Here is a 24,053-nt window from a genome sequence, read left to right on the forward strand (position 1 = left end):
GCCGTTAAACCCCACAGAAGAAGACGTCTGCAGGTTAAGCCACAGTAGAAGAAGTGTCTCGCTTTTGGGCTAAAGTTTCTCTAACGTCAGTTATAAAGCTAGCTAGAACAACTTGTCAACATGTTTCGAAGAAAACTGACAGCTTTGGATTACCATAACCCCGCTGGGTTTGACTGTAAAGGTAGCTACAAAACCACGATAAACGAGCTATCTGCTAATGAATGACGTGCATTTTCAGAGCTAGCCATAGCCATGCTCAAATATGTTAGTTAGGATCTAACGTTACCTTTTAACTAACAAGCTCTAACTCGGTCTAAAACATTTCAATACATCCACGCCTGTAATATGTATGTCGGCTTTGTTTATATTGGCTGGGTTTATGTAATTAAAAATTATTAACATGTGATTCGTGTTAGGTGGTCAGGTCTTGTACTTTTGTGCATTAGCTCAGGTAACGTTAGCTAATTAACTAGCTTTTTGGGAGCTTACTAACAGTGCCAAACAGGCAGTGGAGGCCGAGAACGTAACTAGGTTAGGGGTGGCATCGGAAATTGATACAGTATCTATGCCTTGTTTTTTTGTATTGTGACTAGTCGTATGTGAATTTCAGCCGGTTGTATATACAAACTATAATTTCATGTTAAAGGAAAATATACTACCACTGGCACATTTGTGCAGGTCAGTTAGCTTTGCAGCGTGAATCTAGCTGACTTAGACTTAGAATCCAGCCACTGACTTAGCTAATATTCTGTTTGCACAGATGAGACAGAGTTCAGGAATTTCATTGTGTGGCTGGAGGACCAGAAAATCAGACATTACAAAATTGAAGACCGGGGCAACCTGAGGAATATCCCCACCTCGGGATGGCACAAGTCCTTTGAGCAGGTGAGCAGCAAGGCTAGTTACAGTTATTATACTGGAATCAACCCTTGGGTCAGAAAAAGTGTTGTGTTCATATTACAGCCAAGTAACACGACATGGATTGTGTTCAGTAGTGTGCACTGTAGCAATACGTTTTGCAATGTATCTGTGTCCTTTCTTATTGGAGAAGTGTATGTAGTATCTCCATGTGTTATAACATTTTCTCCTTACTGAACCATGGTGGGGCTCTTTTCCCACTTTATTACCATATCAATTATCAATGTGTTCTCTCAACCCCTTCCCTAACTGTTTACATCATGAGCAAAACAATCAAGCCAGTTCAGTTGTCGAATGTGAAAAGGAATGTTGCAGATCGAAATGCCATGAAAAGAACTGACATAATTAGTTACTCTAAATGTTGGAGAGGCATGTTTGTTCTACGTTAGCTTACATCTATCTGAACATCCCAAAACGCTGTGTCCTGTTCAACGTGCCCCAAGATCAGTCAGTAGGCCTATAAATTCTTAAATGCTCATAGTAAGCCGATTTACCACCCTCATCACTGGTCTCCATAGCTGTGATACACTCTTTTTCATTGAAGAACCTCCATTGGGGTTGTGAAGTTACCATCCCTGTTCCTTGAATGGGAAGTGCACTCGAATCCTCGCCTCCAACTGACATTTTTGAGAATGAGGCAAGGGGAGGATGGGACGAGATTGTTTTTAGTTTTTCCAGTGCAAAACCTTTTTCTACGGTGTGCGCTGATGAATACACCCCTGGCCCCAAGTGCTCTGAAAGAAAGAGCTACCAGGGGACAGCTAGTAACAACAACATTCCGATGGAGGTGAACCACTGAAGAAGAGTGTATCACAGCTATGATCCCAGGCACCTCGTATACACGGTACACCTATTCAGGAGGGCACACTGGGGCAAGTTTTCTCCCTACGGAACATGAGCCTGACTCTGTTTCCTATGCAGTATCTTCGAGATGTGAATTGCCCATTCACTGTCGAAGAGAGACAGGAGTCAGTGGACTGGTTGCTGGGTCTAGCAGTTCGGTTGGAATATGGAGACAATGGTACAGTATTTTCTCTTTTGCTTTATTGAAAAAAATGTTGCTATGATTCGGTGCCCATTGTTTGTACTTGGGCTACTTGTTGTGGCATATTACTACTTTAACTATTGTAGTACATTGAATATGACAATACAGTACATTTTCAACCAACCTTGGAGATACCGTGTAGCAGGGGTATTCAACTCTTACCCAATGAGGTCCAGAGCCTGCTAGTTTTCTGTTCTACCTGATAATTAATTGCACCCACCTGGTGTGCCAGGTCTAAATCAGTCCCAACATTATTATTATTATTATTATTATTTTTTAAATTTAAAGCAGTGGAACTGGCTTCGAGGTCCTGAGTTGAGTTTGAGGGCTGTACTGTATAGTATTGTTGTGGTGATCATGCGTCCTTTAGCCACTAGATGGCAGCATTGTCTTAACAGTGGCATCTTGGGTGGCTCTACCATAAGGGATAATCTAGTTGTGGTTCCACCCTCACTTGCCATACGCTGTATTGTCATTGTTCAGGAATGTTAAATATATGAGCTTATACACTACTAAAGCAAGTCTTTGTTGTAAAAACAGTTTGATGGTAGTAGTATGTAGTTAGTGGGGGGCATGGACTAAGTGGTCACTGTCTGGATGTTGTGTGCCCTACTGGCTCCCCAGTTGAGAAGTACAAGAATTGCCCGCCAGCCACAACCACCGAGGCGGAGAAACCCTCGGATCCCCTCATCCATCTGGACAGTGAGCATAACCACTCCTTCCTCTAAATGTCTATCCCCCTCTACTTACCTCTCTACTCCTCTCTCATCCTCTTTACTCCTTTCTCTCTCCCTGATGTTCTGTGATAGAATCGTTTGATTATAGAAACCAGTGAACAACGTAGTACTAAAGTGGGTTAACTCAACCGTGTCTGGGCCAGACCACCAGACTTATTAGACACTCTAATGTACTTGTCCTCTTGCTCAGTTGTGCATCAGGGCTTCCCACTCCTCTTTCTATTCTGGTTAGAGCCAGTTGGTGCTGTTCTGTGAAGGGAGTAGTACACAGCGTTGTACGAGATCTTCAGTTTCTTGGCAATTTCTCGCATGGAATAGCCTTCATTTCTCAGAACAAGAATAGACTGATGAGTTTCAGAAGAAAATGACTTGTTTCTGGCCATTTTGAGCCTGTAATCAAACCCACAAATGCTGATGCTCCAGATACTCAACTAGTCTGTAGAATGCAGTTGTATTGCTGCTTTAATCAGAACAACAGTTTTCAGCTGTGCTAACATTGCAAAAGGGTTTTCTAATAATCAAAAAGGGTTTTCTAATGATCAATGAGTAGCCTTTTAAAATTATAAACTTGGATTAGCTAAACAACGTGCCATTATGCTGACAAGGTACAAATCTGTCGTTCTGCCTCTGAACAAGGCAGTTAACCCACTGTTCCTAGGCCGTCTTTGAAAATAAAAATTTGTTCTTAACTGACTTGCCTAGTTAAATAAAGGTAAAATAAAATGTTTTAAATAAAATTGGAACACAGGAGTGATGGTTACTGATAATGGGCCTATGTAAATATTCCATTACATTGTTAATGTTGTACAATAGTCATTTACAACATTAACAATGTCTACACTGTGTTTCTGATCAATTTTATGTTATTTTAATGTACAAAAAAATGTGATTTTCTTTCAGAAACAAGGACATTTCTATGTGACCCCAAACGTTTGAACAGTAGTGTGTGTGTGTGGGGGGGTACCAGTCAAAAGTTTGGACACACCTACTCGTTCAAGAGTTTCTTTATTTTTTATATTTTCTACATTGTAGAATAAAAGTGAAGACATCAAAACTATGAAATAACACATATGGAATCATGTAGTAACCAAAAGTGTTACACAAATCAAAATGTTATATTTGAGTGTTCAAAGTAGCCACCCTTTGCCTTGATGACAGCTTTGCACACTCTTGGCATTCTCTCAACCAGCTTCTTGGGGTTTTTACCTGGAATGCATTTCAATTAACAGGTGTGCCTTGTTAAAAGTATATTTGTGGAATTTCTTTCCTTAATGCATTTGAGCCAATCAGTTGTAGGGGTGGTATACAGAAGATAGCCATATTTTGTAAAATACCAAGTCTATATTATGGCTTGAACAGCTCAAATAAGCAAATGGAAACGACAGTCCATCATTACTTTCAGACATGAAGGTCAGTCAATCTGGAAAATTATGAGTAAACTGGCTCTCATGAGGACCGCCACAGGAAAGGAAGACTCAGAGTTACCTCTGCTGCTGTGCAGTTAACTCTAAGTTAATTAGAGTTAACTGCACTTCAGATTGCTTCCCAAATAAATTATTCTCAGCGTTCAAGCAACAGACACATCTCAACATCAACTGTTCAGAGGAGACTGCGTGAATCAGGCCTTCATGGTCGAATTGCTAAAAGATTAACCACTACTAAAGGACACCAATAGTAAGAAGATTTGCTTGGGCCAAGAAACACGAGCGATGGTCATTAGACTGGTGGAAATCTGTCCTTTGTGTGACGTAGAGTAGGTGAACGGATGATCTTCGCATGTGTGGGGAATATTCAGAGGTGGAAACTTTCCGTGGGAATTAACAGAAATATATGCAAATTAATATTAATACCATTAAATGTAGATTTCTTTTGCATTGGAAATAATTACCATATCATATGGAGACAGAAACAGAAACCTTTTTTTACCTTATAATAAGTAGACATAATTGCAAATGATTAAATCCTTCCAATATACATTTTAAAAAACAATTTAGTTATGAATTGAACTTTAATTAAATGAGTTGACTTCACATGGGATGATTTCACAGAACAACAAAGGGGAATATTGAATGATCCCCAATAATCCATCGCATCTCCCAAAAACGTTTTCAACATACATCTATAAAATGATAGTCTAGAAACTAAAGCTATTGTTGTTTTCCTCTCAGGCTTCCATGTCTTCTCCCTGGACCTTCTCAATGTCCACCTCCTGACCATCATACTCTGAGGCCTCAACTTCACTGTCACTTTCCAACCTTGTTGAGGATGGCGCGTTGTCAGGCTCAAAAAGCCTCAAATTTGCCCGGATGGCCACCAATTTTTCAACCCTTGTATTGGTCAGCCTGTTGCATGCTTTGGTGTGGGTGTTCCCAAACAAGTACCAGTTGCTCTCTGAGGTGGCTGATGTTGGTGGGATTTAGAGGATGATGGAGGCAATCGGGAAAAGAGCCTCAGATCCACAAAGTCTCTTCCACCAGGTGGCAGATGAGATATGTTGGCATGACTGCCATATTGCATCTCCATCCCAAAGCCCTTCCTGGAAGTGTACTTCGCCAGACTGCCAAGAACCTTGCCCTCATCCAGGCCAAGGTGGCAAGACACGGTAGTGATAACACCATAGGCCTTGTTGATCTCTGCACCAGACAGGATGCTCTTGCCAGCATACTTGGGGTCCAACATGTATGCTGCGGCGTCTATGGGCTTCAGGCAGAAGTCTAAACGCGTTTTGGTGCTTTTCAGAACTGCAGTTTCTTCTGCTTGGAGCAACAGTGAAGTGGGCAGGGCAGTACGGATTTATTCTCTTACATCCTCAAGCAGAGTCTAAACATCAGACAGGATGGCATTGTCTCCCTCAATCCGTGCAATGGTTACTGCTATAGGTTTCAGGCTGCTTACCACTCTCCCAAAATACCTCATCCAGGAGGATCCTCTTGATGGGGCTGTCCACATCGGCAGACTGATATGGCCATTTCTTGGAGAGACTCCTTCCCCTCCAGGAGACTGTCAAACATGATGACAACATCAACCCAACGGGTGTTGCTGGGCAGCTTCAAGCTTCTTCTCACTTAGCTTGGTGAAATAGATTGCTGCTATAACTTGATGACCCTTCACATACCTAACCATTTCCTTGGCTCTCTTGTAGAGTGTATCCATTGTTTTCAGTGCCATGATGTCCTTGAGGAGCAGATTCAATGCATGCGCAGCACAGCCAATGGGTGTGATGTGAGGTTAGGACCCCTCCACTTTAGACCAAGCAGCTTTCATGTTCGCAGCATTGTCGGTCACCAGTGCAAATGCCTTCTGTGGTCCAAGGTCATTGATGACTGTCTTCAGCTCATCTGCAATGTAGAGACCGGTGTGTCTGTTGTCCCTTGTGTCTGTGCTATTGTAGAATACTGGTTGAAGGGTGGAAATTATGTCGTTAATTATTCCTTGCCCACGAACATTCGACCACCCATCAGAGATGATTGCAATACAGTCGGCTTTCTCTATGATTTGCTTGACCTTCACTTGAACTCTGTTGAACTCTGCATCCAGCAATTGAGTAGATAAAGCATGTCTGGTTGGAGAGGTGTATGCTGGGCGAAGAACATTCAGAAATCTCTTCCAATACACATTGCCTGTGAGCATCAGAGGTGAACCAGTTGCATACACAGCTCGAGCAAGACATTCCTCAGCATTTCTCTGACTTCGTCCCTCCATTGAGTCAAAAAAAACTTCTGATTCCAGGAGAACATGAGCTGTTGCTATTGATAAGGTGTCTGATTCATAATTTTCACCTCAAATAGAAGTAGAGGGACTTTTGTCAGAGGTTGCTTGTTGTGAGCGCTGAGGGAACTTTATGCACTTGGCCAGATGATTCTGCATCTTTGTTGCATTCTTGACACATCAATCAATCAATCAATCAATTTTATTTTATATAGCCCTTCGTACATCAGATAATATCTCGAAGTGCTGTACAGAAACCCAGCCTAAAACCCCAAACAGCTAGAATGCAGGTGTAGAAGCACGGTGGCTAGGAAAAACTCCCTAGAAAGGCCAAAACCTAGGAAGAAACCTAGAGAGGAACCAGGCTATGAGGGGTGGCCAGTCCTCTTCTGGCTGTGCCGGGTGGAGATTATAACAGAACTATGCCAAGATGTTCAAAAATGTTCATAAGTGACAAGCATGGTCAAATAATAATCATGAATAATTTTCAGTTGGCTTTTCATAGCTGATCATTAAGAGTTGAAAAACAACAGGTCTGGGACAGGTGGCGGTTCCATAACCGCAGGCAGAACAGCTGAAACTGGAATAGCAGCAAGGCCAGGCGGACTGGGGACAGCAAGGAGTCACCACGGGCGGCAGTCCCGATGCATGGTCCTAGGGCCCAGGTCCTCCGAGAGAAAGAAAGAGAGAAGGAGAAAATTAGAGAGAGCCAAGATTTTCAAAATGTTCATAAATGACAAGCATGGTCAAATAATAATCAGGAATAAATCTCAGTTGGCTTTTCATAGCCGATCATTAAGAGTTGAAAACAGCAGGTCTGGGACAGGTAGGGGTTCCATAACCGCAGGCAGAAGAGTTGAAACTGGAATAGCAGCAAGGCCAGGCGGACTGGGGGCAGCAAGGAGTCACCACGGCCGGTAGTCCCGACGTATGGTCCTAGGGCTCAGGTCCTCCGAGAGAAAGAGAGAAGGAGAAAATTAGAGAGAGCCAAGATTTTCAAAATGTTCATAAATGACAAGCATGGTCAAATAATAATCAGGAATAAATCTCAGTTGGCTTTTCATAGCCGATCATTAAGAGTTGAAAACAGCAGGTCTGGGACAGGTAGGGGTTTCGTAACCGCAGGCAGAAACAGTTGAAACTGGAATAACAGCAAGGCCGGGCGGACTGGGGACAGCAAGGTGTCAGCATGCCCGGTAGTCCTGACGTATGGTCCTAGGGCTCAGGTTCTCAGAGAGAAAGAGAGAACGAGAGAATTAGAGAGAGCATACTTAAATTCACACAGGACACTGGATAAGACAGGAGAAGTATTCCAGGTATAACCAACTGACCCTAGCCCCCCGACACATAAACTACTGCAGCATAAATACTGGAGGCTGAGACAGGAGCGGTCAGGAGACACAGTGGCCCCATCCGAAGATGACACATGATGATTTGGACACAGTATTTGCAAATGTACACAGCTTTTCCTTCTACAGATAGTGCCTGTGGCATTTTCATGTAAAGATTAGGAAAAAATGAGAAAGAAACAAATGAAAGTCCATGTACATATGAATAGTTAAGCAGTTAGATTAAACAACTCCTTTGTAAGATAAATGTTTTAAAATGAAACTGGTGAATTAACACTCCTCAGTTAGCAGGCTTAAGCAAGCTAAAAACCCACATGGTAGAAAAAATTAACGAGCAGAAATTGTTAACTAGTTAACTTCTACTTGGTCACCATCCCGGATCCGGGAGCATCCTCATCAGCAAAAAAGCTGACAAGCATAGCCTAGCATAGCGCCACAAGTAAATACTAGCTTATAAATATCATGAAATCACAAGTCCAAGACACCAAATGAAAGATACACATCTTGTGAATCCAGCCATCATTTCCGATTTTTAAAATGTTTTACAGCGAAAACACTATGTATTTCTATTAGCTAACCACAATAGCAAAAGACTCAACCGCATATTTTCACAATTTTTTTACCGCATAGGTAGCTATCAGAAAACCGTCCAAATATAGATATAATTAGTCACTAACCAAGAAACAACTTCATCAGATGACAGTCTTATAACATGTTATACAATAAATCTATGTTTTGTTCGGAAATGTGCATATTTGAGGTATAAATAATAGTTTTACATTGCAGCTACCATAAGAAATATCACCAAAGCAGCCGTAATAATTACAGAGAGCAACGTGAAATACCTAAATACTCATCATAAAACATTTATGAAAAATACATGGTGTACAGCAAATGAAAGATAAACATCTTGTGAATCCAGCCAATATTTCAGATTTTAAGTATTTTACAGCGAAAACACAATATAGCATTATATTAGCTTACCACAATAGCCAACCACACAACCGCATTCATTCACCGCAAAGGTAGCGATCGCAAAAAAACAGCAAAAGATATAAAATTATTCACTAACCTTGACAAACTTCATCAGATGACAGTCCTATAACATCATGTTACACAATACATATATGTTTTGTTCGAAAATGTGCATATTTAGCGGTACAAATCGGGGTTTTACTATGTGAATACGTAGCCAAACTGCACAAAATTATCCGGAGATATTTTTATTTTTATTTATTTTTTTAATTTTATCCCATTTTCTCCCCAATTTTTCGTGGTATCCAATCGCTAGTAATTACTACCTTGTCTCATCGCTACAACTCCCGTACGGGATTCGGGAGAGACGAAGGTCGAAAGCCATGCGTCCTCCGAAGCACAACCCAACCAGCCGTACTGCTTCCTCTACAGAGTACCTAACCCGGATCCGGGAGCACCCCCCACCCCCCCCCCACACTGATTAGCATCGCTAGCATAGCGTCACAATTAAATAGTAGCATCTAAATATCATTAAATCACAAGTCCAAGACACCCAATGAAAGACACAGATCTTGTGAATAAAACCACCATTTCAGATTTTTTAAATGTTTTACAGGGAAGACACAATATGTAAATCTATTAGCTAAACACGTTAGCAAAAGACACCATTTTCTTACTCCAACAGTTTCTTACTCCATCAGGTGCTATCACCAATTCGGCTAAACTAAGATATTGATAGCCACTAACCAACAAACAAATTCATAAGATGACAGTCTGATAACATATTTATGGTATAGCATAGTTTTTTTTTTTTAAATGTGCATTTTTCAGGTATAAATCACAGTTCTACATTGCAGCTGCAATCTGATATAGTGCTGATGCAGCTAGAACAATTACAGAGACCAACGTTATATAACTAATTACTTGTCTTAAAACATTTCAGAAAAAATACACAGCGTACAGACATTGAAAGCCCAACATCTGGTGAATCCAAACAATATTTCAGATTTTTTAAATGTTTTATAGCGAAAACAAAATGTAGCGCTAAATTAGCATAACCAGGACAGCCAGAACCAGCTGGGCGCGCCCGACCAGTTCACATGCACGACAGATATATGAAATAACATCGTAAATTGGGTCTTACTATTGCTGATCTTTCATCAGAATGTTGATCAAGGTGTCCTTAGTCCTGATGAGTCGTTCAATCCATTCACAATGGCAACTTCCCCTCTTCATTTAGCCTGGGTACTGGTCGACTGGCACGGCCCCTGTCCAAAGTTAAAAAACTCAAAGAACGGAACACGGCAAAACTCCCGAAAAAATTCTAATAATCTGATTAAACTATATTGAAAAAACATACATTACGGTGATATGGTCACATGTATCAAACAAACTTCGAGACGGAGATAGTTTTCATCCGTAACGTCAGCATAACAAAAGACAATTGCACCTCTAAAACGCGCGTTTCAGAAAACCGGAAGTTGTCGGTCACGCTAAAGAAATAGGTCTTATTTCACGTCAGTACAAGATAAACAAAAAAATTCTCCTCTGACAACTTCCTGACACCCAGAGGAAGACGAATGAAGTGTGTTTCGGGTCATAGGTGGCATGACCATATATAGGCAGAGCGTTGAAGCGAGCATACACATCTTGCAATCTTCTTCTGGCTCAGGGAAAGTGCTGTGAAATGACCTGTGTTTCACTCAGAGACAAAATTGGAACGGTTTTAGAAACCATAGCTTGTTTTCTATCCAATGGTATATGGTTATATGCATATAGTAACAGCAATAATTGAATAAGAGGCAGTTTAATCTGTAGAGGCAATTATGCTAATGCGAAACAGCACCCCCTGTATTCTCAAGAAGTTAACACAGCGCGCCTCCAACCCGGAAGCCAGCCGCACCAATGTGTCGGAGGAAACACCGTGTACCTGGCCCCCCTTGGTTGGCGCGCACTGCGCCCGGCCCGCCACAGGAGTCGCTGGAGCGCGATGAGACAAGGATATCCCTACCGGCCAAACCCTCCCTACCCCGGACGACGCTATGCCAATTGTGCGTCGCCCCACGGACCTCCCGGTCGCGGCCGGCTGCGACAGAGCCTGGGCGCGAACCCAGAGACTCTGGTTGCGCAGTTAGCACTGCGATGCAGTGCCCTAGACCACTGCGCCACCCGGGAGGCCCGGAGATATTTTGGACAGTCACCTAATCTAATCAAAGAACTAATCATAAACTTTACAAAAAAATACATGTTGTACAGCAAATGAAAGATACACTAGTTCTTAATGCAATCGCGGTGTTAGATTTTTTTTTTTAAATAACTTTAGTACGACATACAGCTTACGTTATAGCGAGACAGCGCCTGCAATGAGGGCGGAAAATAGAACTAAACATTTTCCACAGAAATACGAAATAACATCATAAATGGTTCCTACTTTTGCTGAGCTTCCATCAGAATCTTGTACAAGGAGTCCTTTGTCCAGAATAAATCGTTGTTTGGTTTTAGAATGTCCTCTTCGCCTGTCGAATTAGCAACCTTAGCTAGCCAAGTGGCGCGAAGATGTCCATCTTCACCAAACGCAGAGAACGGAAAACGCCAAAACTCCCGATTTAAACGTTCAATAATCTGATAAAACTATATTGAAAAAACATACTTCACGATGATATTATCACATGTATCAAATAAAATCAAAGCCGGAGTTATTAGACGTCTATACCAAACGCTTTTCAGAAGCCAATGCAGATGTCCTTCCCGCGCCTTGCTAGACAAAGGAAATAGTGGTCACGTCATTCCAAGAGCTCTTGTTCGACCTCAGATCAAGCTAGACACCCCATTCCACCTCCCACTGCCTGTTGACATCTAGTGGAAGGCGTATGAAGTGGAAGGCTTATGAAGTGCATGTATATCCATAGATTTCAGGCAAATTAATAGGAAGGCCCTGGAACAGAGCCTCGATTTCAGATTTTTCACTTCCTGTCAGGAAGTTTGCTGCAAAATGAGTTCTGTTTTACTCACAGATATAATTCAAACGGTTTTAGAAACTTGAGAGTGTTTTCTATCCAATAGTAATAATAATGCATATTGTACGAGCAAGAATAGAGTACGAGGCAGTTTAATTTGGGCACGATCTTTTACAAAGTGAAAATAGCGCCCCCCTATTGACAAAAGGTTTTAAGCCATTTTGCCACAACTTTGGAAGTATGCTTTGGGTCATTGTCCATTTGGAAGACCCAGCTTCCTGACTGATGTCTTGAAATGTTGCTTCAATATATCCACACATTTTTCCCTGCAAATGATGCCATCTATTTTGTGAAGTGCACCAGTCCCTCCTGCAGCAAAGCACCCCACAACATGATGCTGCCATGACCTAGAATTATGTGTATCTCACAAAAAAAGGTTCACTGTTATAAGCTAACTTTTTTTGATGAATTTTTAATAAAAATTCCCCAAATTCCCGGGCTTAACTTCCCATGGAAAATTTCCGGAAGTTGACAGGAAAGTTTCGGACCCTTTGCAACCCAAGGTGCTTTGCTTTTGACACTGTCATTGATTTATTTAGAATTCAAGGCTCACTTAACCTACCACAGAATTCTGCAGCGATATGCCATCCCATCTGGTTTGCACTTAGTGGGACTATCATTTTGTTTTTCAACAGGACAATGACCCAACATACCTTATTCCGTAGTTTTGATGTCTACAATGTAGAAAATAGTTAAAAGAAATAAAACCCTTGAATGAGTATGTGTGTACAAACTTTTGACGTGTCTGTGTAATTTATATATATATATTACACACCACGCACACACACAGAATCGCACCAACAGGGACAGTTGTGACTCTAGCTGACTTCATGAATGTAACTGCGTCAACAGCCTCCATGTTGTGTTGACAATAAGTGTGTGTGCTCCTCAAGGCAGCAACCCAGACTTTAAGGCTGGCGTCTTAGGCCTGGCTAGCCTGCTGAAGATCCAGCGTCACGACGACTACCTGGTCATGCTGAAGGTGAGAACCAGCGGCAACCGAGCCCCATATCAGACGTACTAATATCCTTTTCACACTACTGAGCCAAGCCTAGCTGTAGTGCGAGGGCCTGGTTACTCACCCAAAATATCTGAGCCAGTACAGTTCAGATCGGCACTTTACTTTGAAAAGGGTCTTACTCATTTCTTATGAACAGGTTATAAATGACGAACCTGTGCTGATTTCAGGTTTGATAACAATGGTGTGGTCATTTCCCTTGTCTAACAGGCTATAAGGATCCTTATCCAAGAGCGGCTGACCCCAGAAGCCATAGCCAAGGCCAGCCAGTCTAAAGAGGTGATTCACTTTTGAAGATTGAGTCTTTGACTGATGGAGATCCACCTACACATTTAGGCTTCATCAAAATGCATTGTTTTGAAATGTGATCCGAAAGAGTACCCACAATATTTCAGACCTGGGTCCAAATGTCATTTACGTTGAATTGAGCCTGCCTGGTGTGCCAGATGGACAGGTTTTGCACTGGGAAAGCTCAATTAAGCGCAGAGTGTATTTGAAAGAAAACAAATGTAAATTGATCCCAAGTCTGGCATATTTCTATTCTTTCAATCTGACATGATCATACATGGGAACTCTCAGCACACGTTACTGCTCAGGGCCTGTATGTATCAAGCATCTGACTACTAATTCAGGATCAGTTTTGCTTTTTGAATCACAATGAATAGGATCGAACGTGGACCTGATCCTAGATCAGCACTCCTACTCTGAGGTGCTTGATATATACGGCCCCACAGTATGATAGGTAAGGCCTGTGTGCAGTGGTCTGGGGGGAGTCTAGGTGGCTATGGTATTTTAAGCTGCCGGACATACAGTATATTGGCACTTAATGTGACCCGATTTGCTTTTAATTGCCGTGATGTATTTCTTCCTGTTTTTGCCTTGTCTCAAGGGTCTCCCTGTGGCCTTGGACAAGCACATCCTCGGCTTTGATACCGGAGGTGAGTAATACACACAAACTCATTTTTAAACAATGTGCCTTGTCATCCTTAATTTCCTCATAAATGAACTTTGACTAAATTACATTTTGAAACACTGAATTCTCCCATCTTCTTGTACCCAAGGCGATTCTAATCATCTAAATTGTCTCCAAACATTTTGTCCAATTGATATGATAGACATGGCATTTATCTTGACTACTGTTGATGTAATACTCTGTAGGATTGCTTGGGTGGATATGGTATGGCCATCACATTGTGTCAAGATCTGTTCCAGATCAGTTGGAGACACATCTGCACAAAGGAAACGAGGCATGGAACGTGTCATTGTGGAGACTACTGTGGTTCTTCATGTAGAAGTCGCAGCACACCTCGCGGGCTGCCGCAGAATTCTGTGGCACGTTATTTAAGTGTCAGCCATTGTTGCATTAATGCTAGTTGGTGCTAGTTTGACCACTAGAGGGCATCTTTGAGAAGCATTTGACAGTCTGTAATATTGGCTGTACTAGAGAATTTAAAACCTTTTTTTGTAAGAGCATTGTGCTTAATTTGCTTAATATTATGGTGTTTCTATTCCAAGAAAAAAAATGAACGTTGGGAAAATATGGCGCTGTACAACATGATTGGTCGGGAGTAGGCTACAGTACTAAGAGCAAAATAATCCTAACATTTCCACACCCTCATTGTAGTCTAACCAATACCAAAACAGATTCAGTGAAAATAAAAATAAAATTGATTTATCAAGACCATACTTGTTGCAGAGCAGCACGAAACGGTGCTGAAATAGTTGGCCACAAGCTATTGCTTCAAATCCTATTGCTTCTATCTTCAATATGCTTTAAATGCTACAATGTCACAAATAATTAAACACACAATTCTTAATTCTGAGAAGGATAATAGGAGGTGATCTGCACTGCTTATTAAACTGACATTCTTACTGCTATATTCCATGAGTTAGTGATCCGATCCTCTTTTTCTCTCTCACTCATTCACACGCTGTCTTGACCTCTGAATGCTCGGCTATAAAAAGCCAACTGACATTTTACTCCTAAGGTGCTGACCGGTTGCCCCCTCTATAAGCACTGTTTATATTATTTGGCCCTGCTGGTCATCTATGAATGTTTGAACAGCGTGAAAAATGATCTAGCCTTCATGGCCATGTACTCTATCTCCAACCAGTTTGGATTTAAGTATAATTTTTGTATGACTGACGCCTTTAGTGAGAGGTCTAATGCTTTAACATTCAATCATTTCTGCCCTCTGAATTCATATTCATTATATAAATAGGCCCATGTGCACCTTGATATTGGGGGTGCGCCATGCGGCCGTGCCTAAAGGGGGGATGGAGCCGGTCGGGTGCAACCCAGGCGACATGAGATGCGGGGATCCGAACTTGGGCGAGAGATGAAGCAACCCTCCCGGCACAGAGCCCTGCGCTGAGGGAAAGTAGAAGCGGAGGGCGTGGGCCCCATACCCTACCCAGTCCTCAGTCATAGATACTCCCGCTGTTTAACTGTGCTTTATTGGTCTGTTTCGCCTGATGGCCCTCCGATTTGCAATTGTTAGATGGCTCCCCGACCTGCAATTGTTTTCTACGGTTACATATGTGTTCCCTTTCTTGCAGTTTATCTTATTGCCCGTTTTACTCTCGTCCTGGGCTTATAGATCGAGTTAATCCTTCATTAGATAAACCACAACATGTCGGCTAAACCAATTGTTTTTATTTTATTTAACCTTTTATATACAGTGGCTTGCGGAAATATTCACCCCCTTGGCATTTTACCTATTTTGTTGTCTTACAACCTGGAATTAGAATAGATTTTTAGGGGAGGGGTTTGTATCATTTTATTTAGACAACATGCCTACCACTTTCAAGATGCAAAAATAATTTTTATTGTGAAACAAACAAGAAATAAGACAAAAAAACTGAACTTGGGCGTGCATAGCTATTCTCCCCCCCCAAAGTCAATACTTTGTAGAGCCACCTTTTACAGCAATTACAGCTGCAAGTCTCTTGGGGTATGTCTCTATAAGCTTGGCACATCTAGCCACTGGGATTTTTGCCCATTCTTCAAGGCAAAACTGCTCCAGCTTCTTCAAGTTGGATGGCTTTCGCTGGTGTACAGCAATCTTTAAGTCATACGACAGATTCTCAATTGGATTGAGGGTCTGGGCTTTGACTAGGCCATTCCAAGACATTTAAATGTTTCCCCTTAAACCACTCGAGTGTTACTTTAACAGTATGCTTAGGGTCATTGTCCTGCTGGAAGGTGAACCTCAGTCGCAGTCTCAAATCTCTGGAAGACAAACAGATTTCCCTCAAGAATTTCCCTGTATTTAGCGCCATCCATCATTCCTTCAATTTTGCCCAGTTTCCCAGTCCTTACTGATGAAAAACATCCGAACAGCATGATGCTGCCACCACCATGCTTCGCTGTGGGGATGTTGTTCTCGGGGTGATGAGGTGTTGGGTTTGCGCCAGACATAGCATTTTCCTTAATGACCAAAAAGCTACATTTTAGTCTCATCTGACCTGAGTACCTTCTTTTGGGAGTCTCCCACATGCCTTTTGGCAAACACCAAACATGTTTGCTTTTTATTTTTTTTCTTTAAGCAATGGCTTTTTTTGGGCCACTCTTCCGTAAAGCCCAGCTCTGTGGAGTGTACGGCTTAAAGTGGTCCTATGGACAGATACTCCAATCTCCACTGTGGAGCTTTGCAGCTCCTTCAGGATTATCTTTGGGTTCTTTGTTACCTCTGATTAATGCCCTCCTTGCCTGGTCTGTGAGTTTTGGTGGGCGGCCCTCTCTTGGCAGGTTTGTTGTGGTGCCATATTCTTTCCATTTTTTAATAATGCTCTGTGGGATGTTCAAAGTTTCTGATATTTTTTTATAACCCAACCCTGATGTGTACTTCTCCAACTTTGTCCCTGACCTGTTTGGAGAGTTCCTTGGTCTTTATGGGGCCGCTTGCTTCTTGGTGTTGCAGACTCTGGGGCCTTTCCGAACAGGTGTATATATACTGAGATCATGAGACAGATCATGTGACACTTAGATTGCACACAGGTGGACTTTAACAAATTGTGACTTCTGAAGGTAAATTGTTGCACCAGATCTTATTTAGTGGCTTCATAGCAAAGGGGTGAATACATATGCATGCACCACTTTTCCGTTTATTTATTTATTTTAGAATTTTTTTGAAACAAATTTTTATTTCACTTCACCAATTTAGAAGTGAACAAACAAATAACTTTGCGTCCTTCAGGCCCAGACATGGATCAAAGCTGATGAGAGTATTTTTTTAATCATTATTTTATTAACGAAAGCATAAAGATGTTGATGAAGAAGCCACATTTGCCTCGGGATCCATCCTAGTTGGTATTCATGAGTTTTTTTTCTTCGGTGCAGCCCTTTTCCACTGATATCAACGAATGGTTGTCGGCATCGTTGTATGCTCTGCAAAAACACATTCACGTTTTTAGTAAACAATTATCAATTTTATTACACAGTATGCCTACACATTGATAGGATATATAATTAATTTAGAGAAAATGCACTGAAACCAAAATACCTCTTAGTTTTGGTGATCCTCTCAGCTCCGGCTCATTTTCAAGTCCTCTGCCGCTTGGCTTTGCATTGCAAATGAGGGCATAAACTGGGTCCACACCCCAAGCAGAGTAAGTAGACCTTTATGTAGTAAAATAAAGATTAAATACCTAACCACCTATGGTAAGCCTACAGTATATCTAAAAATATACATGTAGTTATCCTGACTTAAACCCGATCGAACTTGTTTGGCATCAACTGAAAATATTTAATCCGTAATGATCCAATTCTCCCCCGACCCTCCTTCTTGGCAAGAGTCTATTGTCCAACTAAAGTCCCATAATGGGTGGATGGATTAATTACAGTCATTTACCATTCTCATTCTGACTGGAAACGTTGTTTGCAGAGTTCACAATCTCATTTTGAAGTCCTTGTTTAAAAAAATAACGATATTTTGTAGATTGTTTTCAAATAACCGAAAGTGAGCGGTTGTAATCTGAAAAAAGGGGAAAAGGCCATTGAACATGGGGTGAGACAATAGGCCCTTTTAATTTTGCCTGGCTTGCCATTCCAAATAAAATTGAATTTTTTTTGCTCATACAATTTAAACAGGTCGCTCTCCGCCTGACTCTCTGCCAATGCCGCCTGGCAATCAACCGAAAACACAGCATCTACCATTTCCAGCGAGACTATTCAAGCCATCGACTCACTGATGGTTGATGAGCGATCGGCAAAGGCAATCTGGAATCTGCGTCCTGCAAAACCAGTTCGGATTTAAGTCAACTCTTTGCATGACTGATGCCTTTAGTGATGGGTCTAATGCTTTAATATAGAATAATTTCAGCACTCCGAATTCTTACTCATTATATAAATATGCCCATGTGCATCTTCATCAGATGAACCGCAACATGTCAACTAAAGCGACTTTAATTCATGAATGCATCAAATCAACCAATGTCAGCCTTTAAATGCTTTATTATCCAAATGTTTAATGTGCGTGTGGGCGACACGGGAAGTTGCGTCAATTCATAAGCCATGTCCCATCGCGAATCTCTTCCCAACTATTTTGCAATCTATATGGCTCTTCGCCAATAGTTACATTTGGAGGATTCTAAAATGAATATCTATGGGGCATTTTTCGTTAGGGCAAATCTGGAAAACGACATGCGCAAGAGACTGTGGTAATATTTTTCCTTTTAGAGACTATAATACATGGTGTCCAGGTCAAGATATCCAAAACATGTCTTTATTAAAGACTATCAGAAAGAATGTTGATGCTTATTTAATTTGATCCAAAGCCATGAATGAGTGAGTCACTCAGCTTTATGTAGGTGCCGAGGCTATATGACTGCGCCATCAACTTGATTATTTAGCAGACATCACTTGCTTGTATTCAGTCAACACATTTCTTAAGAATATCATGGAATATAACTGAACATTTTTGTTTCTCTTTGAATGAAAACCTTTGTGTAACAACAGTTTTTTAGTAAGTAATATGCTGCAGTTTTAGTAAGTAATATGCTACATTGCAGTTACAGCTTCTTCTGACCAAATAGAAACAAAAGTGTATTTTTTTCAGGTGTGCAGGACAGAGGAATAGCAATTCTTACACTATTGTTCTAAATTCAATCACCTTCATCCTTATCGTTCAGTTAATTGAAATTCAATTTTGAAGTCATGCACAATTATAAGTTTATATCGCCCATTCATTGTCAGGTAGAGACACATTAGGCCTTGGGACCCAAAAGCATAATCAGTGCTCTAACTCCCCCTTGCGGTGGTCTGGAGCAATGGAAGCAGTGGCGCAGGGTAACGTACTAAACCACAAATTACCTCTAAATCCTGCGGCATAATCTCAACTTTTAATTGAGGAACCACTAGTGTGTCATTTCCCCGCGAACCACTTTGTTTGAAGTGGCCTGTCATGTCAACTTAATATCAGGCAATGTCAGGGGTTGTGTCTTCTTGAGAAGGATGTGTGGAAGTGTTTTGATGGATCACTACAAAGATGCAATATGGCTTTATTAAACCCCATTATTTTGGTAGTAGATATCATGGTGGAAACAAAAGCACAATTACATGCATCCTACTTCATACATGTGGTCCTTCATGAATTTTACTGTGGCCTCAGTCGCTGATCACGACTGAGCATAATCTCTTCCTCTGGAACATGGCCTCTAACGGTGTGTGCCTCCTTTCTCTGCAGACGCCACCCTGAACGAAGCGGCTCAGATCCTACGTCTGCTCCACATCGAGGAGCTACGAGACCTGCAGACCCGGATCAATGAGGCCATCGTAGCCGTCCAGGCCATAATCGCAGACCCGAAGACAGACCACCGCCTGGGCAAGGTCGGCAGATGACCTGGCCTGCCTGACCCCTTGACCTCTGCCTTTAACCCCCAACATAGTCTGTGAAAAAGAAGTACCACACAAACTATACATGGATATTGGTCCAAGACCTTGTCCTTATTTTATTTTTGTCCCTCAACAACTAGGACTAAGCCTTTGGTTTTCATTTTTTTTGTGTGTGTGTGAAGGATTTGGGACGGTTGGAATGAAATGGACTAGTTTTTTTGTTTTGAGAAAGAAATGCATTTTTGTGGCATGAGTGGATTGAGAATGTCTGAAATACATTGGGGAGAAAGAAACTTTGGTTTGTGTTCATAAGAAATGGGAAGTGCTATCAGATTCTGTGCTGAAATTACCCTTGAGATGGAATGAGCGATAAAACAAGTCAGGAATTACATCTTAGGAAAGATAAAGCATTAAAAAACTGGTGAACAAATATTTGGCGACCATGTGGTGAAATACAAAATGATTAGTGCACAGAATACTCAAATACTGCATTGCTGTGTGTTCATTCAATACACATGGACAGATATAACTGGACTTGTGCCTCAAAGATCTAGTTTATTTTTAATTTTTATAGGAAGCCAAAGTATGAAATGAGGTAAAACCAATTTACAAAACTTTATTTGCAGGGACTGGGAAGTCAGTTGACGTTTGGAAATTTACTTTGGTGGTGGTTGGTGAAATCCTTGCTTTGTCTCAAGTGTCCTTCATTCGAAGTCTGACAGAAGGGTTCTCACAGGGGAAAGCACTTCAAGACTCGTCCGAAATAGCACCATAAAACGGTCCTCTATCATTAGTGTCCCTGCATCAGATAACTACATTAGGTCACAGGACAGTGAACATCCTTGACAACTACACCACACTCGGCTATCATCAGTCACAGAACAAACATTACTTTCCAAACGTGTTATTCTTGACCTTCGTAAATACCAGGGGAGAATGACTGCCCCCTCTCATTGAAGCCACTGAAGTTCAAGGCCAACTTCGGGCATTGTTAGCAGCAAACAGGATCCCCATTATCGTGAGTGGAAATCTTTGTTGTCATTCAAAGTGTAAAAAAAGGACAATTATAGTACCAATAATTGCTTCTAATACACCAGCTGTATGTCCTTGAACCGATTATCAAAAAATGCTCACACGAAGGATAATTGAGTTGCTAATGGCAGCCTGCAGTACCCCAGTCAGCCTTCAACTTGAGTTACTCAATGAGATGGGGCAACACTGAGCTAGCCTGCAACCTCATTTCCTGGAGTTGCTCAAAGTGCGCATGTCTTCATGAGACGCCATCTTAACTGACTGCATTTAGCTTCAATGCTCTATTGAGTCTTCATATAGGAATGAATGGTGTCACGTGATCAATGGCTTTGTCCAATCATATCATGCAAGGCTGAGCTCATAGGGCTCTTGCAACTAGGTTTCTATGGCTTTGATGTCAGGGTGAAGACCGGTCATATTTCTTCACCTGGGTCTTTAGTACAGTGATTTGGCAGCAGTTGCCTTCTACTTGAGGAACTTGCTACCTGACAGGTTCTATGCTAAGGCTCTTTGTACAGCCCTCGGTCATTTGGCGTCTTTTTGTTTGTTGCAGGTGTCCGCTCTGATACGTAACATCAAAATGAAGTATGGCCCCCAGTACAGTGCGTTCAGAAAGTATTCCTACCCCTTGACTTTATCCACATTGTGTTATGTTACAACCTTATTCTAAAATAGATTAAAATGTTTCCCCCCCCCCCTCATAAATCTACACAACACCCCATAATGACAAAGCAAAAACAGGTTTTTAGAAATGTTTGCACATGTATTAAAAATCAAACTGGAATATTACATTTACATAAGCACTCAGTACATTCTTGAAGAACCTTTGGCAGCGATTAAAGCCTTGGGTATGTCGCTACAAGCTTGGCACACCTGTATTTGGGGAGTCTCCCATTCTCTGCAGATCCTCTCAAGCTCTGTCAGGTTGGATGGGGAGTGTTACTGCACAGCTATTTTCAGGTCTCTCCAGAGATGTTTGAGTCCGGGCTCTGGCTGTGCCACTCAAGGACATTCAGAGAGACTTATCCCGAAGCCACTCCTGCGTTGTCCTGTTGGAAGGAGAACCTTCACCCCAGTCTGAGGTCCTGAGCGCTCTGGAGCAGGTTTTCATCAAGGATCGCTCCGTACATCTTTGCCTCGATCATGACTAGTCTCCCAGTCCCTGCCGCTGAAAAACATCCCCACAGCATGATGCTGCCACCACCATGCTTCACCGTAGGGATGGTGCCAGGTTTCTTCCAGATGTGACACTTGGCATTCAGACCAAAGAGTTCAATCTTGGTTTCATCAGATGAGAGACTGTTGTTTCATGGTCTGAGAGTCTTTAGGTGCCTTTTGGCATACTCCAAGCGGGCTGTCATGTGCCTTTTTACTGAGTGGTGTATTCCGTATGGCCACTACCATAAAGGCCTGATTGGTGGAGTGCTGCAGATATGGTTGTCCTAGAAGGTTCTCCAATCTCCACAGAGGAACTCTGTCAGTGTGACCATTGGGTTCATCTCCCTGACGAAGGCCCTTCTCCCCTGATTGCTCAGTTCCAGGAAGAGTCTTGGTGTTTTCAAACGTCTTCCATTTAAGAATGATGGAGGCCACTGTGTTCTTGGGGACCTTCAATGCTGCAGACATTTTTTGGTACCCTTCCCCAGATCTGTGCCTCGACACAATCATGTCTCGGAGTTCTACGGACAATTCCTTCGACCTCATGGCTTGGTTTTTGCTCTGACATGCACTGTCAACTGTGGGACCTTATACAGACAGGTGTGTGCCTTTCCAAATCATGTCCAATCAATTGAATTTGCCACAGGTGGACTCCAATCAATTTGTAGAAACATCTCAAGTATGTTCAATGGGAACAGGATGCACCTGAGCTCAATTTCGAGTCACATAGCAAAGCATCTGAATGCTTTAAAAATATATATATTGCAAAAATGTCTAAAAACCTGCTTTTGCTTTGTCATTATGGGGTATTGTGTTGTAGATTGCTGATTTAAAATAAATATTTAATCCATTTTAGAATAAGGCATTTTAGCATCTCTTGGTTTCTTCAAGCTACTGACGCAGACCTTTGGAACATCTACATTCTAAAAAGTCAATTAAATCCATGTAATATAGCCTACATCCTCACAATAAATACATTATTTATTTTAGAGAGGTCTAAAGAAACATGTGGTACCCTTCCTGCAGGCTTATCCTGACATAACCCTCCAGCATGACAATGGCACCAGCCAAGCTGCTCGTTCTGTGCGTGAGTACCTGCTAGACAGGAATGTCAGTGTTGTGCCATGGCCAGCAAAGAGTCCGGATCTCAATCCCATTGAGCACGTCTGGAACCTGTTGGATTGGAGGGTGAGGGCTAGGTCGAAACCCCCGCAGAAATGTCCGGGAACTTGTAGGTGCCTTGGTGGAAGAGTGGGGTAACATCTCACAGCAAGAACTGGCAAATCTGGTGCAGTCCATGAGGAGGACATGCAGTGCAGTACTTAATGCAGCTGGTGGCAACACCAGATACTGACTGTTACTTTTGATTTTGACCACACCTTTGTTCAGGGACACATTCAATTTCTGTTAGTCACATGTCTGTGGAACTTGTTCAGTTTATGTCTCAGTTGTTGAATCTTGTTATGTTCATACAAATATTTACACATAATAAGTTTGCTGAAAATAAATGTAGTTGACAGTGAGAGGACGTTTATTTTTTGCTGAGTTTACTAAGGCTATTGTAAGAAGGCATATGTCAGCATTGTAGGCCTACTGCCTCTGCCCAGAGGCCTACTGGGCTTTCATGGCCATGGACATTAAGAGTTCACTTTGCCACGTATTAGCCCTGTTTACAGTCCCTAAGTCACGTCCAGCTCACGTCTACTTATGTAATCTAGTTGTGGGAAGCATTCTGTTTTTCAACATTGTGTTGGGTTTAATTACATTGATATATCTAGTAAACAATGGATAAGCAGCAATGGGAGTGACAGATAGAAGTGGTCACTACAGGTGTGATCAAGCCTTACATCAAAGTTGCCTGAAGCTGAATGGAAAGTTCTATTCCTTGACTAGTTATTCAGAAGAATATCCTCTGTGACTGTCTAATTTACATAAGTTAACTTACCAGTGTGGACCCAAAACAAACACATTCTACACATTTACAAACTACCTGTTTAAAGTGCTATTACAACCATCGTGTTATTTTGTTACTGAAGCGTATATATCTAATAACTTGACAATGATCCACATCATTTGGGTGGACAAATAATGTGTTATGCAGCAAAACACAACTATCCTTTTTGTAGATTGCAAACCAGTAACATGAGTCACTGTTGATCCATCCTCTTCTGATCTAATGAGATGGATGTAGGATTTTCTACGACCTGAATCGAGGCCTTTCCCATTCATGAAGGACGAAGCTAGGCCCCTCTTGGATCTCA

At 41.7% G+C, this 24,053-nt stretch overlaps 1 protein-coding gene across 2 annotated transcripts; it reads left to right on the forward strand.

Annotated features, from left to right (window-relative positions):
• LOC129811999 (RNA transcription, translation and transport factor protein-like) lies at positions 1-23,315 on the forward strand. 2 transcript variants are annotated; one of them, XM_055863869.1, is made up of 8 exons: positions 1-181; positions 761-885; positions 1,840-1,939; positions 2,588-2,665; positions 12,643-12,731; positions 12,978-13,046; positions 13,657-13,705; positions 19,454-23,315. In XM_055863869.1, exons 1-8 carry the CDS (start codon positions 121-123, stop codon positions 19,606-19,608), a joined length of 726 nt encoding a protein of 241 aa, XP_055719844.1. In that variant the 5' UTR covers positions 1-120; the 3' UTR covers positions 19,609-23,315. The 2 variants fall into 2 exon arrangements, with proteins under 2 accessions (XP_055719844.1, XP_055719842.1); XM_055863867.1 differs by having other exon boundaries at positions 1,840-1,937; positions 2,577-2,665.
• Positions 23,316-24,053: the final 738 nt, after the last annotated feature.

This window comes from Salvelinus fontinalis, chromosome 15 (genome assembly GCF_029448725.1).
Source record: "Salvelinus fontinalis isolate EN_2023a chromosome 15, ASM2944872v1, whole genome shotgun sequence".
Lineage (NCBI taxonomy): Eukaryota > Metazoa > Chordata > Actinopteri > Salmoniformes > Salmonidae > Salvelinus > Salvelinus fontinalis.

Excerpts from the sequence above, each read along its gene's own strand:
- LOC129811999 (XM_055863867.1), top strand. The coding sequence starts at position 121 with ATGTTTCGAAGAAAACTGACAGCTTTGGATTACCATAACCCCGCTGGG. Across the intron at positions 182-760 it reads CGCTGGGTTTGACTGTAAAG|ATGAGACAGAGTTCAGGAAT; the intron begins GTAGCTACAAAA and ends CTGTTTGCACAG. Across the intron at positions 13,706-19,453 it reads CCTCGGCTTTGATACCGGAG|ACGCCACCCTGAACGAAGCG; the intron begins GTGAGTAATACA and ends CTTTCTCTGCAG.